Raw genomic sequence first — 15,856 nt, 5'->3', positions numbered from 1 at the left:
GCAGGATCTTAGTTCCCCGACCAGGGATCAAACCCAGGGCCTCAGCAGTGAGAGCATGGAGTCCTAACCACTGGACCGCCAGGGAATTCCCGAGACTGGGTTTCTGAGAAGCCAAGATGGTGATATTTTGTACTTAATTTCAGCCCAAGAAATCATCACATCAGTTAAAATTTGGTTTCAATATTTTGATGCCTCCAGTACAAAGAGAGAGAATTTCGAAGGAAGATGCATTTCTGGATGGGAGCAGTAGTGGCGTATTCTATGGAACTGTCACCTGGGGGAAATTCAGTGGGAATTAGCCCAGAAGGCCTGAGGATGTGAAGCTGAAGGGAAGATACTGGAGAGTTTGCTGGACCAGCGGGGTCAGTTCAGTGGGGAGGAAAGAGCTTGCTCAAGTCAGGAGCCCTAAGGGAGGACTTTATACTCTGAGACTCTGGGAAAGTTCCCAGCGCCCTCTAAGCTGTGGTTTCCTTGTAAAGTGAAGTGAATAACAGCCGATTCTTAAGGGCATTTTGAGGCATGAATGGGAAGGCACACACTGGGTCCACCACACAGTAGGTGCTTCGTAAGTGGGAGCTGAGGCCGAGCCCCACTAAGGTCACACTCCTTGGATTCCTTCAGGGCTTTAAGGACCCGAAAGTCTGCGACGCCTTGAGCGCATATGGAACGGATCAGCATCGCCCAGCTCTACGGTCTACCTGTTCCTTCCCAAGAGCTAAAAACACAGGTCGATTCCACTTTAAGAGAAAAAGTGATCAAAAATCCAAACTTACAAAGAAGTTGAGTTAAAGGCCTTTTAAAAAAAATTTGGGTCCTGGGCTGCTGAAATGTACTCAAGGGAGTGTGAGTCCCAAAAGGTAGGAAGTTACTCTTCCCCTCGACACTGTGTGCATCGAATGTTTAGAATCCAAGTGGGGCGCCTGACGTCAAAGGAGAACGTGGCACCAGTGGGGGGGTTTGGAGAAGAAAAGACGGAGCAGAGCTCCTGTGGATGAGATTAGAGGAGCAGGAGCATTCGAATATGAGAAGGGAGAGGGTATACAGGCACAGAAGACTGACCACGAGGCTGGGGCCTGATCGCGAAGCCAACCGTGCTTCACGCTCCAGGCTTTGAACTCCCCTCTGTAGATAAAGATTACGTGGAGCCAGAGAAGGCGTTAAGGCACGAGAAGGACGTCGTAGGGTTTGTGGTTTGGGGAGATGACGTTGGTAGCCTGTGGTCGATGAACTGAGGGATGGAGGGGGATCGGGGAGGTGAGTTCGGAAGCTCCTGCAGTGGTCCAGAAAAAGAGAGGCTATGAGGATGTGTATACAGGCAGAGGCAAGAGCTTGGGAAGAAGAAGAAAGAGTAAAGAAAAATATTGGAGGTAGAATCGTCAAGACTTGTCATCAGAAGCAGGAATGGAGGGACAGAGAGGGGTAAGGCCCTGCCCAAGGCCACAGAGCTCATAGGTGGCAGAGCTGGCTTGGTCCAGCGCCCTCTCTTCTTCACGGCACGGCCTCCTGGGCATCAGGAAGCCCCAGGTCTGCGTCTCCCAGCTGGGCCACACCTTGGGGGGCTGTCACATCTCTGAGTCACCAGGGACCGTTCCAGCTCCAGGGACTTTGGGTAAACACAGCAGACATTAACAGAACATGGTTTGTTATGAGATGGATGTAGAGGCTTCCGTGTTTTTCTTTCCATCCTAAATAAACAGCAAGGATGCTGTGAGCCCCCAGAAGGGGAAGTGAAAATTCCTTTTCCCTGGGATTTTCCACAGCTTTGCGGTGAGGATGAGGGCCTTCCCACGTGCTCGGGGAACGGGCTGCGTGTTCTGACCTTTCCCCCAGAGCTGTGTTTACTTTCAGAGCACTCAGGAAGGGCCTACAGATACTGCCTTTCTCAGGGCACTTGGCAGACGCTGGAGAACTCCACAGATATTTGGCAGGACAACTCCGAATGCGCTGAGGACCACAGCTTCAAACAAAAAGTGAGTCAGCTGGGCTCGGTGAGGACGGGCCCTGGGGCCCGAACCAGCCTCTGCCGGGGTCCCCGCAGTAGGGGCCGCACAAAGAGCCTGCTTCCAGTGCACCTGCCCCAGACTCACCTGGGAAGGTCCTCCGTCACCCAAAACAGCACCCCGGACGGCAGCCACAGAATCCCTTCTGCTGCTGGGATGCGATGTGAACCTGCCAGGGAAGGCGCCCCAGCCTCTGTGCTTGCCGTTCCGTCCGCCTGCAACACTTCCCCAGCTCTTCTGTGGCGCCTCCTTCCCATTAGTCACGTTTCAAGCTCAATGTCTCCTTCCAGGTGAAGTCTTCCAAGGCCACCCCATGGAGAACGGTCTCCATGGTCACTTTCTACCACTCCCCCCAGCCTTTACAGCACCTGTCACTCTCTGAAATTCTCTGGCATCCGCCCCCTCCTAGAATGTAGACTTGGTGGTGGCAGGAGACAGTGTGTCCTGAGGGACACACACCTAGCAGCCGGGGTACAAGTTCAAGGCCAAGGGCCTGGCAGCCCGACTCACGTCCAGAGTCTTTGCTCCCTCGTTCCTTATACCCCACCCTTCACTGCTCTGTGCCTCTGCTTCCCCGTCCATCCCCAGCAGAGTGTATTTATTGCATGTACCGTGTGAGGGTTGAAAGAGTTGATAGACATACAGTTCTCTGGAGAGAGCCTGACCCCTCGTCACCACGACGTAAATAAGAGTGCTGGCTCCGTCACCAGGATCCAGCCTGTTCGCTGGGCAGTAAATCGTCATATCGTGTCTGTGGTTCCTTCCCAGTGGGAACTGGCCCATCCTTGCCTCTCTTGTCTATCACATCTTCCCATCAGGCATGAAGAACCTTCCATCAGATCCTCTACCTCCTCAGGGAATTTTTTCTCAACCTCTTTTTAACTTTATTCCTTGAGTTGGCAGAAGTCCGTGTTCCCTAGACCATGTGACAGGTCACACCTCTTAAAGGTATTAAAATCATACCTGTGGTTGGGTTGGGTTCAGCTTATCTCAAGGATGTGTCTTGACGTTTCTCACAGCGCCAAACTCATGCTAACTGCATGCCGTGAACTGGGCACTTTGTATATATTTCTTATCTTCTCTCCTGGATGAAGCTGCTTGAGAACAATGACAAAGTCAGAGTTACATCAGAATACATGCCACCCCCTGGCCCAGTGCTGCTAAAAGTGCACAAAAGCCTTTACATACAGTGGGCACCTAGGAAATATTGAATGAATGGTTTCACAGATTCTGAGTCAGTGGGCGTGTGGTGGGGGTCTAGGTGTCAGTACTGGTGGGAAAGCTCCCCAGGTGACTCTGAAGAGACTGGAAACAGAGGTGGTGACAACGAATTCACCAGCAGGTGTGAGGCGCCTGCTGCTTGCTCTGGGCTGAGGCCTGCCGACAGGGACAGCAAAGCAAGATGGGAAAACTGCACTTTCCAAGACAGGAAGTAAAGTTTTCTCTTTTTAGAGCAGTGAGGACACGGGCATTGCCTCCCCCTCTCTGCAAATGGCCATATTTCCAAGAAATCAAATACTTAAAAAAAGTTTCTGGCCATGTTTACCTGTGTTTCTAGTAGAGGGTTGAATTTTTGCCCAAAAAAGGCTAGTGTTAGTAAATCTATGCCCTTTGGAGTTTTGGCAAACAAGATATGTTATGTTCTTCCAACTGACAACTCACTGGGGGTCCTTATGCATGTTAACTGGTGCTTTTTTAAGGAGATTGTGTATGTGTGTGTGTGGGTGTGTGGGTGTGTGGGTGTGTCTCTGTCTTTCAAAATTGTACACACTATGTCTTTTCCGTCTTCACTGTGCGCTCATGCACTGTGGCCGTAACTTCTGCAGTTTAAAGTGTGACAGCAAGAGTAGCACGATTCTCTAAAATTTCACTGATAGCAGATTGGTTCTTACTGTAGATCTTAGCAACCTCAGCATATGATTTTTTTTTCTTTCCTTATTAACTCGAGAGCTTTCATCTTTTCACTTAAAGGAAGCACTTTGTGGCTTCTCTTTGGCACATCCGAACTGCCAGCATCACTACTCTTTGGGGCCATTATTAAGTAAAATAAGGGTCACTTGAACACAAGCACTGCTGTACCAAGAAAGTCTAGCTAATAACCAAGAGGGGTACTAAGTGACTAACGGGCAGGATATGCTGGACAGAGGGATGATTCGTGGCTCAGGAAGGACAGAGCAGGGCGGTGTGAGATTTCACCACGCTACTCAGGATGGCGCACAATTTAAAATTCATGAATTGTTCATTTTTGAAATTTTCCCTTTAATATTTTTGGATCGAAGGTTGACAGCAGGTAACTGAAACCACAGAGAGCGAAACCGCAGATAATGGGAAATGACTGTAAAAGAAAAAGTTGATAAATTGGACTTTATCAAAATTAAAAACTTATGCTCTTTTAAAGGCACTGTTAAAAAAATTAAAAGGCAAGCCACAAAATGAGAGAAAATACTGGCAAAACATGTATCTAACAGATTTATATCTAGAATATATAAAGAAGATTTACAATTCAAAATTAAGACCAACAATCCAATTTAAAAGACGGCCAAGGGCTTCCCTGGTGGCGCAGTGGTTGAGAGTCCGCCTGCCGATGCAGGGGACGTGGGTTCGTGCCCCGGTCCGGGAAGATCCCACATGCCGCGGAGCGTCTAGGCCTGTGAGCCATGGCCGCTGAGCCTGCGCGTCCGGAGCCTGTGCTCCGCAACGGGAGAGGCCGCAACAGTGAGAGGCCCGCGTACCGCAAAAAAAGAAAAAAAAAGACGGCCGAATATTTGAACAGATACTGTACTAAACAAAATGTACAGACGGCAAATAAGCACGCGGAGTGATTCTCAAATCATTAATCATTAGAGAAGTGCAAATAAAGCCACCATAAGATACTGCTACACACCCATCAGAATGATTAAAATTTAAAAGACTGATTGTAGGAAATGGTCGTAGACCCTCAAGCAGCTGGCCCTCTGGTGGGAATGTCAATTGATACAACTTATTTAGAAAACAGTTCAGCAGTTTCTTGAGAAGTTAAAACGTACACCATGCTACCGCATCATTCTATTTCTAGCTATTTATCTGAGAGAAGTGAAAACCCATGTCCACATAAAAACTTGTACAGAAATTCTCAGAGCAACTTTATGTGTGAGAGCTAAACTCTGAAAACAGTCCGAATGTCCATCAGTGGGTGAGTGCGTAAATAAATTGCGGTGTATTCACAATGGAATACTACTCAGCAATAAAAAAGGAATAAACTATTAATTTTTTTTTTTTCTTTTTGTAGTACGCGGGCCTCTCAATGTTGTGGCCTCTCCCGTTGCGGAGTACAGGCTCCAGACGTGCAGGCTCAGTGGCCATGGCTCACGGGCCCAGCCACTCTGTGGCATGCGGGATCCCCCCAGACCGGGGCATGAACCCGTGTCCCCTGCATTGGCAGGCGGACTGTCAACCACTGCGCCACCAGGGAAGCCCCAAACTATTAAATTTTTTAAAATTTTAGATTTACTCTTTATTGAGTTAATATTGGTCTACAATGTTATTTAAGTTTCATGTAGACAACATTCTATTGCTACTTCTGTATACCCTACAGCGTGCTTACTACCAAAAATTTACTTTCCATCCGCTGCCATATAGTTGATCCCCTTTACTCTTTTCACCACCCCCCTGCCCCTCCCCCTCTGGTAACCACTACTCTGTATATACGTGTTTCTTTTTGTTTGGTTTGATCATTTATTTTGGTTTTTGTTTTTGTTCATTTTTTTATATTCCATGTATGAGTGAAATCATACAGTATTTGTCTTTCTCTGTCTGACTTATTTCACTCACCATAATACCCTCAAGGTTCCTCCATGTTTTTGCAAATGGCAAGATTTCATCTTTTTTATGGCCGAGTAGTATTCTTGTATATATTTATCATATCTTCTTTAGCCACTCAACTGTTGCTGGGCACTTAGGGTGTTTCCATGTCTTGGCTGTTGTAAGTAATGAACATAAGAGTGTATATATCTTTTTGAATTAGTGTTTTTGTATTCTTTGGATAAATATCAAGAAGTGGGATAGCTGGATCAAATGGTAGCTCTAGTCTTAATTTTTGGAAGGAATCTCCATACTGTTTTCCATAGTGGCCGCACCAGTTTGCATTCCCATCAACAGTGTAGGAGGGCTTGCTTTTCTCCACATTCTCACCAACACTTGTTATTTCTTGCTGTTTTGATAATAGCCAAGGAATGAACTATTGGTACATGCTATGACATGGATGAATCTCTAACTAATTATTCTGAGGGAAATAAGCCTGACAAAAAATAGAATACTTATAAGATTCCATTTATATAACACTTTAGAAAATGCAAACTACCCTCTAAAGGCAAGGGATAGTGAGAGGGGGTGAATTACGAAGGGTCACAAGGAAACTTTCGGGAGGTGATGGAAGTGTTCATGATCTTGAATGTGGTGATGAAATCACAGATATATTCATGTCCAAATTCACCAAGGTTTATACTTTAAATATGTGCAGCTTATCGTACCCCAATTATACTTCAGTGAAGCTGATGAAAGAGTTATGCAGAGAAGTTTAGGCATAACCTAGCAGGTAATACGTATTTACTGTGGGTTCTTGTGCAAAAATTTATTCAGAAACATAATCTTGATGGCTATATGCACAGTGGATGGAGTGAGAAGATGGGATTTCCTTTGGAAAATCACACTTAATAACGGAATTGCCAGTAAACTAACCTCTGTTCGCAATCAGGGTATCCTGGGACTCAGGGAAAATATTCCAGTGTTTAAGTGGGTCTTTGTTAAAGAGATCATCTGTGAAAAGTTACTTTAGGAAGGAGACACATCCAGATGGAAACCCGGCCCTGTCTTCCAGAGACAGGGACCCCGATGCTCTAGGGACAGCACGCTTGGGGGCAAAGAACCTGTCCTCATTCCCAAGATGTCCTCTTGTCCTGGGCACAATGCTCTTATGATATCGTGAATCTCAGTGCATCACTGCTGGGCAGTGGGACCAGCCATGGAGGTGAGACCCCCAGTGGGCTCTTCACTCATGAAGGTTCCTTGAACTCTGAGATGTGCCAGAGAACTGTGGTATAAACAGGTCCACTAGGGTGCGGGGCATGGAGAGGGGGCTGGGCACCATAGCTGCCTGGCTTGGCAGTCACACCTGCTCTTTCTCTGCATTCAGGTGGAACACCGCGCCTTGCTGTCGACCTTGCAGCTGTTGTACACTGTGGGCTACTCCCTCTCCATCGTCTCCCTCTTCCTGGCTCTCACCCTCCTCTTGTTTCTGCGGTGAGTGGAACTTCTGCTGTCCCGTGTGCAGACAGGTACCCAGGCATGTGCTCACTGGCTCCCTTTAGAAGGCAGGAGACTAGGCTGGATGATTTCATGCCTCCTCAGAGCTGTACGGGATCCGAGAGAGTCTCCAGTCCATCCATCCCATTTTGTAGGCAAAGGAAAGGGATCTCAGAGGTCCAGGTCGCAAAGCACAGCTAGGACTGGAATCTGGGACTCCTCACTGCTTTTGCCTCTTGGATTAGATGACCTCTGCCCAGCCCTGGTCTAAATTCCTAGTTACACCCATTACTAGCACAGCCCCTTCCCACCACAACTCTACCAGATGCATTATTGTTATGGACGAGATTAAAAAACAAATTAGTGAGCGGGAGAGCTGGGCTTTTAATCCAGGGCCCTCAGACTCCAATTAGCCGTCAATCATTGGAGTGCTTCATTGGTGCCAGGCACTGTTCTAAGCACGTGACATGCATTAAGTCATTTAAGTCTCTTTCTAATCAGAATTGAGATGAATTCTAATCCTAGGAGACTAGCCTTATTATTACCCCATTTGATAAGCGAGTTAACTGCAATATGGAGAGATGACGTCACTCGCCTACCATCACACAGCTGGCAGGTGACGGAGCCAGGATCGCAACCGGGCGGTCCAGAGCCCGAGCATTTTCACTCCCTTCTACTGTCTTTCAGAATCCAACACCTGAAGGCATTTTACTAAATCACGTTTTTAGAAACGACCCAAGTGAGATATTTATAGACCCCCTAGGGAGCCCTCCAAGGCCGTCTCCTGGTCCTGGTCCGTTCAGGAACATAACGGAGTGTCATGTGGCAGAATGAGCATTCGACGCAGATGCGGAGGCCTGGATGGGGACCCTGGAAACCTGGATGCTAATTCCAGAGCAGCTCCCACCTGGGCTCTGCGAGGCCCAGGGCTGGCCCCACCTGACCCCTCAATCCCATGATGCTCTTGAGGCCCTAGAGCAGAGAGCGGAGTCATGACCAGTTACCCCGCTGGGAGAACAATTACTGAACAAGGGGAGAGAATTCCACGGCCTGTGCCCACTGCTATCTGTGACCTCCTCCACTCACCTTCCCAAAGTCCCAGAACCAGGCCAGGAGAAAATAACTTCCTGGCCCTGGAGGAAGTAACTTTAGCAGAGCCTGGGTTGACCACGTGCCCATTTTGTCTCTGGCTCTGGGGATGCATAGATAGTAAAACACAAGGACCTGCTCAGATCTTTTTGGAAACTAAAAAAGTAATGATAGCTCTAAGCAAGGCAGGACTGGACGGACATAGGCTGCACAGGGGCATAGGCAGGGCTGTGAGAGCACAGTGCTGGAGGAGGGTCCTTTCGCTAGAGAGACCGAGGATGCGGAGTTTTACATCAGCCGGCACAGGAGGCTCCAGCTGGGTGAGGGAGGTCATGAGAGCTCTTAAGTGCCAGGTACTGTGTGAGCACTTTTCACCCATTAACTGATTGAATCCTCCTGTAGCCCTTTGTGGTGAGTGCCCTTGTTCTTACAGGGAGTAGAGTCTCGGAGAGCCATATACTGACCGCAGAGTTTCTGGGTCTAAATCTCAGCTCTGCCACTTACTGCTCTGGGACTTCGGACTTAAGCTTTCTGCCTCAGTTCCCCCGTTTGTAATGTCGGGAGCTGTGAGGAGTAAGGATACCCATAAGTACCCACAGGCGAGTAGCTTGGAACATAGCCTGGCATGTTGAGCATTCTATAGATGATAGCTGTGATTTTCTCCATCTTACACATGAGGAAAATGAGGCACAGAGAGGAAAGATCCTTTAAGCCAGCTCTCCAGCTCTGGAGACTACACTCGGAACCTGTGCCCCTCAGTGGCAGATACACAGGTTTCAGGCGCACACCTGTCGGTCTGAGCCGTTCTTTTCTGAGGGAAGACACTCGGTTTTCTCCTTGCACAGAAAACTCCACTGCACACGCAACTATATCCACATGAACTTGTTTGCCTCTTTCATCCTGAGAGCCCTGGCTGTGCTGGTGAAAGACGTCATCTTCTACAACTCTTACTCTAAGAGGCCCGACAGTGAGAAACAGTGGATGTCCTACGTGTCAGAGGTATGTCCTTCCTTACCGTTGGCCTCGACCTGGTGGATCAATACTGGAACTGCAAGAAGGTGAGGCTGGGCAGGAGAAGAGAGAGAGAAAGCGGTGTCAGTCTCTCTGGTTAGGGATGCATCACCTAACTTAAAAAAAATTCAACCTCCCGAGAATGGGGCAGGTAAAGGAAATCAGTAGCTGAAAACGTCACCGAGAGGCTGCTATATACCCAATGGGTGGAAAATCTCTTCACCTGTAGACAAAAGAAATGGACCAGATCAACCTTTTAAAATTATTACTGTGTTTCACGGCAGTAAAGCTTTTCTACATCTGTTGAGATGGTTTTTCCTTTATCCTGTTTAATAATGAATGCAGTAACCTCTCAAACTACCTTGCACTCCTGGAAGAAATCCAGCTAGGTCCTCATATAGTAATCTCCCCTCCTGCTGGACTGTTCGCTTAACACTGTGTTTTGTTTAGCAGTTCCTCATCTACATTCAGGAGTAATTTTCTTTTCTTGTACAGGCATACCCTGCAGATACTGTGGTTTGGTTCCGGACAGCTATAGTGAAGCAAATATCGCAATAAGGCAACTCACATGAATGTTTCGGTTTCCCAGTGCATATAAAAGTTATGCGTACACTGTACTATAGTCTGTTAAGTGTGCAATAGCATTGTGTCTAAAAACATAATGCACATCCCTTAATTTAAAAATACTTCATTGCTAAAAAATGCTAACCATCATCTGACAACATGGGGTTGCCACAAACCTTCAGTTTGTAAAAAACACAGTATCTGAGCAGCCCAGTAAGGCAGAGTACAATACACGAGGTATGTTTGTACTGCCTTTATCAGCATAAAGTTTCTGCTGACTTCTCAAGACAAATGATCTCTTTCTCACTTCTCTGGAAGAATTTGTTTAAGATCGGTATTATTTCTTCCTTAAATGTTTGATAGATTACCCTAGTGAAGCCATTTGGGCCCGGAGTTTTCTTTATTGCAAGGCTTTTAATTATGGATTAATTAGGACTATTACATTCAGATTTTCTGTTTCTTCTGGTGTCAGCTGGAGTAATGTGTTTCTCTAGGAATTTGTCTACTTCATTTAGCTTTTCAAATTTATTGGCATATCGTTTATATTCCCTTAAGATCTTTTTAAGGTTTGTTACATCTATCGTGGTATTCCTTTTTTCATTCCTGATACTGATTATTTGTACCCTCACTCGCTTTTCTGCCCCTTGATAATCCTTGCTAAAGTTTCTCAATTTTATTGGACTTTTCAAAGAACGAACTTTTGGCATTGTTGATTCTCTTTATTTTATATCCTCTATTTCATTGAATTCTGCTATTATCTTTATTATTTCCTCCCACGTACTTTCTTTGGCTTTATTTTGCTGTTCTTTTTCTAACATTTTTGACATATTTAAGGTAAGTCACTTTCAGCCTTTTTCTTTCTTAATAAATGCACTTGAGTTGGTAAATTTCATTCTAGTTGTAAACTTCATCCTAGCTGCATGCCCCAAGTTTTGGTATGCAGTATTCTCCATACATTCAGTTCAGGAATAATTTCTAATTTCTATTGTCATTTCTTCTTTGATTCATGAATTATTTAGAAGTCTATGTCCTCATTTCTAGTCATATGAAGATTTTTAAATTATTGATACCTTGCTTAATTGAACTGAGATCAGAAGACATACCTTTCAGTGCCTTCTTTTTAAACTTTTTTGTTTTAAACATCTTTATTGGAGTATAATTGCTTTACAATGGTTTGTTCGTTTCTTCTTTATAACAAAGTGAATCAGCTATACGTGTACACATATCCCCATATCCCCTCCCTCTTGCGTCTGCCTCCCACCCTCCCTGTCCCACCCCTCTAGGTGGTCACAAAGCACCGAGCTGATCTCCCTGTGCCATGCAGCTGCTTCCCACTAGCTATCTATTTTACATGTGGTAGTGTATATATGTCCATGCCACTCTCTCACTACATCCCAGCTTACCCTTCCCGCTCCCCATGTCCTCAAGTCCATGCTCTAGTAAGTCTGTGTCTTTATTCCCGTCTTACCCCTAGGTACTTCATGACCTTTTTTTTTTTTTTCTTAGATTCCATATATATGTATTAGCATACGGTATTTGTTTTTCTCTTTCTGACTTACTTCACTCTTTTTTTAACGTTTAAAAAGTTTTTTCAGTGCTTTCTTTATGGAAATTGCTGATGATGAATTCTACTTGTCTTTGTCTAAAAATATCTTGGATGTCAAGAAGCTGGGCTTTAAAACCTACATGAAGCCCCCATATTTTTATATTATTGCCAACCTCTCTGAGATGGTCAGCAGGGGTTTGGGAGAGAGGGAAGCTCAGAGGGAGGGGCTGTTCATGTGGAGGCCCTTCTCCACCCTGGTGGGGTCCAGATGCTGAGGGAGCCTGGACTCACCCCCATGTGCTCTTGTCCTCTGCAGGTGTCCACTTCCTGCCGCTCGGCCCAGGTTCTCCTGCACTACTTCGTGGGTGCCAATTACTCATGGCTGCTGGTTGAAGGCCTTTACCTCCACACGCTCCTGGAGCCCATAGTGCTTTCGGAAAGAAGGCTGTGGCCCAGATACCTGCTGGTGGGTTGGGGTGAGTGACCTGAACCCCCATCCTCTTCTCCTGGGGACCTATCAGAACGTGGGAGCCCAATAGAGCTTTTGGTTGGAGTTAGGGGCCAACTGGAGTGAGGTTTCTGGGACAGATAACCTCTCAATCACAAGAGACTCTGAAAAGAGGGGTGTGTGTGTGTGAGTGTGCACGCACTCCCATGCACATGTGTACATGCATGTAGACATAAGTGCTGTAGACCCAATGCACACATTCGAAACTTGGGAAGGTTTTGGTGGAATCAGATGACATTCCTCCTACCCTGTCCCCAACTGTATTCATCTACTAGGGCTGCCATAACAAAATACCATAGTCTCTGTGGCTTGAAACACAGATATTTATTTCTGGAGGCTGGGAACTGTGAGATCACAGTGCCAGGATGGTTGAGCCCTGATGAAGGTCCTCTTCCTGGCTTGAAGACAGCTGTCTTCTTGCTGTAGCCTCACATCACGGTGAGGGGAGAGAGAGCGAGAGAGAGAGAAAGAGAGCTCTCTGGTCTCCTCTTATATGGACACTAATCCTATCACGATGACCACCCCTACTACACACACCTCATCTAAACCTGATTACCTCCAAAGGTCTCGTCTCCAAATGTCATCACGTTGGGGGTTAGGGCTTCAACATATGAATTTGGAGGGGATACAAACATTCAGTCCATGTGCCAACTAAGTCTCCAAGATGAGGTCTGGAACCCCTGTTGCCACAAACCCTTGGGGAAGTTGAGGCTGCGGCATTCAGAGGGCATAACTCTGGCCGGTGATTCAGGAGGTTTGATAGTTGTCTTTGGATTTACTCTAAGCTGCTCTGTGACATGTGGCAAATCTGTCCTCCTCTCTGCTTCCTGGTTTCTCAAACAGTCAATGGCCCTGTGCCCCTGTAGGCCTCTCCAGCTGTCACAGTCCACAGTTCTATGATGTTTGGGTTTGTATAAGTTTCAACCAGTTGTGCTTGGCCCATCAGGGTAGTGTAGGCAGTAGGCAAGTTTGGTCAGCCAGCCCTTGACTCCATTTCCGTGTTTTCTCCCAGCTTTCCCGGTGCTCTTTGTTGTACCCTGGAGCATCGCCCGCGCTCAGCTGGAGAACACAGGGTAGGTAATTCACCTCTTTTTACATTTCCGTGAGCTAGCCGTTCCCAGATAGGCCCCAATGTAAGGAAATATATACTATTTTCCCAAAGAGAATATCCACTCCCTTCCATTTTGGCCATCCAGGATATACTTAAGTATGTAGATAAAAGAATCAAGTACCTTTCTTGTAGAAATTAGTCTATTAATTTAGTTACACATGCAGGTAAGCACAAAATTAGCACAAATTAGTACAAAAATTGGCTGCTTAGGTTAGCAGCGACCCCTGGGTATATACAAATATAGGTACAAGAATGCTTATTGCATTCACAGTGGGAGAAAAAAGGCAAAACCAATCAAACAAAAAAAACCCTGAACATCCATCAATAGGGGAATCATCACACAAATTGTGGCATACCTATATAGTGGATTACTGTAAAGCTACTGAAAAAACAAGTTAGTTCTGTACCTTTTGGTTTTTAGGGACTAAACCTCAACAGCGTGTCGTTAACCTTGCTGCTGAATAATGTGTGTCAGTGATTCCATTTTTTCCCTCCAAATAGTTACCACCAAAAATCCCCTACACAGACATACCTTGGAGATATTGTGGGTTCAGTTCAGGCCACCACAATCAAGTGAATATCTCAATAAAGCGAGTCACGTGAATGTTTTGGTTTCCCAGTACGTATGAAAGCTATGTTTACACTATACTGTGTATTTGTTAACTATTTGTTAAACAGTAAGACTTGAAAGTAGCAATTACTCCTTGATCCATGGGCTACTGTATACTATTAAGTGTGCAGTAGCATTATGTCTTAAAAAAAAAAATCTCGATTAAAAATACTTTATTGCTACACCAGGCAATTCCCAAGACTTCTGTTTTAAGTGACTTTTTTTCCCACTCTAATTCATTCCTGGGATCAGTTTCACGTTTGAACTTTAAACCAACCTTGCATTACTAGAATAAAGCTACTTCGATTGTGATATACGATTGTTTTACATACCGTGGATACAGTTTGTCCTTCTGTTTACACATTTTGCATGCATGTTCAAAAGAGAAACTGGCCTGTGATTCTATTCTTGTCATATTCTTTTTAGTTTTGATCTGAAGCTTATGTTGGCCTTATAAATATTTTGAGCAATATATACTTTTCTGTTTCCTGGAAGATTTTTATGTAAGATTACCAATATTTCTTCCCTAAATATTTGGAAGGATTTACTTGGAAAGCCATGTATCCCTGGAAATCATTTTCTGTAAAGGTACTTAATTATACAAACAACTTTTGGAGTAGATATAGGTTTTTTAGACATGTTTTCTTTCTTGGGTTAGTCTTGTTAGCTTGCATTTTTTTAAGAATTTGTCATTTTGGATGAATTTTCAAATGGATAAATATAAAATTATCGTAATTTTAACAGCAAAAAAAAATACTTTATTGCTAAAAAATGCTAACCATCATCTGAGGCTTCAGTGAGTCATAATCTTTCTGCTGGTGGAGGGTCTGGATGGCGGCTGACTGATCAGAGTGGTGGTTGCTGTAGGTTGGAGTGTTTGTAGCAGTTTCTTAAAATAGGACAAAATGATGACGTTCGCCACATCTGTTTTTCCTTTTATGAACGATTTCTCTGTAGCATGCACGCTCTATGATAGCATCTTATCCACAGAAGAACTTCTTTCAAGATTGGAGTCAATCCTTTCAAACCCTGCTGCTGCTTTATCAGCTTATTTTATGTAATATTCTAAATCCTTTGTTGTCTTTCCAACAATCTTCACAACATCTTCACCAGGAGTAGATTCCATCTCAAAAAACCACTTCCTTTGCTCCATCCATAAGAAGCAAAACTCCTCATCGGTTTGGTTTTATGATGAGATGGCAGCAATTCAGTCACACCTTCAGGATCCACTTCTAATTCTAGCTCTTTTGCTATTCCCACCACATTTGCAGTTAGTTCATCCATTGAAGTCTTGAACCCCTCAAGGTCATCCATCAGGGTTGGAATCAACTTCTTCCACAGTCCTGTTCATGTTTCTTTTTGACCTCTTCCCATGAATCATGAGTGTTCTCAATAGCGTCTAGAATGGTGAATCTTTTCCTGAAGGTTTTCAACTTACTTTACCCAGATCCATCAGAGGAGTCAGCATCTAAGGCAGCTGTAGCCTTACAAAATGTATTTGTTAGATAGTAAGACTTAAAAGTAACAATTACTCCTTGATCCATGGGCTACAGAATGAATGTTGTGTTAGCAGGCATGAAAACAACGTTAATTTCATTGTCCGTCTCCATCAGAGCTCTTGGGTCACCAGTGCATTGTCAATGAGCAGTCATGTTTTTGAAAGGAATCTTTTTTTTTCTGAGCAGTTGCTCCCAGCAGTGAGCTAAAAATATTCAAGAACTGTTTGGTGCAAGGACCGTAGCTTTCAGCCAATCTCGGCTTTCGACATGCCTTCCTCGCTAAGCTTAATCATTTCTAACATTTGATTTAAAATGAGGGATGTGTGTCACTCTTCCTTTCACTTGAACACTTAGAGGCCTTTGTAGGGTTACTAATTGGCCTAATTTCAATATTTCTGTGTCTCGGGGAATTAGGGAGGCCTGAGGAGAGGGACAGAGATAGGGGAACAGCCGGTTGGTGGTGCAGTCAGAACACACACATGTATTCAGTTCACCATCTCATATGGGCACAGATCACGGCACCCCAAAACAGTTACCACAGTAACATCAAAGATCGCTGATCACAGATCGCCATAACAATTATAGTAACAATGAAAAGCTTTAAAATATTGCAAGAATTACCAAAACGTGACACAGGG

At 45.0% G+C, this 15,856-nt stretch overlaps 1 protein-coding gene across 1 annotated transcript in view; it reads left to right on the top strand.

Moving 5' to 3' along the window:
* Positions 1 to 15,856, top strand: part of GLP2R (glucagon like peptide 2 receptor) — a 48,594-nt gene that overhangs the window by 9,254 nt on the left and 23,484 nt on the right. Inside the window, exons 4-8 of the mRNA XM_060135544.1 lie at positions 1,849 to 1,970; positions 7,171 to 7,277; positions 9,215 to 9,368; positions 11,807 to 11,966; positions 13,011 to 13,071. Of these exons, the coding sequence (XP_059991527.1) occupies positions 1,849 to 1,970; positions 7,171 to 7,277; positions 9,215 to 9,368; positions 11,807 to 11,966; positions 13,011 to 13,071 (604 nt within the window). The remainder of the gene's footprint in view (positions 1 to 1,848; positions 1,971 to 7,170; positions 7,278 to 9,214; positions 9,369 to 11,806; positions 11,967 to 13,010; positions 13,072 to 15,856) is intronic.

The sequence above is a fragment of the Lagenorhynchus albirostris genome, chromosome 20 (genome assembly GCF_949774975.1).
Source record: "Lagenorhynchus albirostris chromosome 20, mLagAlb1.1, whole genome shotgun sequence".
Classification (NCBI taxonomy): Eukaryota; Metazoa; Chordata; class Mammalia; order Artiodactyla; family Delphinidae; genus Lagenorhynchus; species Lagenorhynchus albirostris.
Note: the sequence above shows the minus strand (reverse complement) of the source record. Positions and strands in the feature narration are given on the sequence as shown.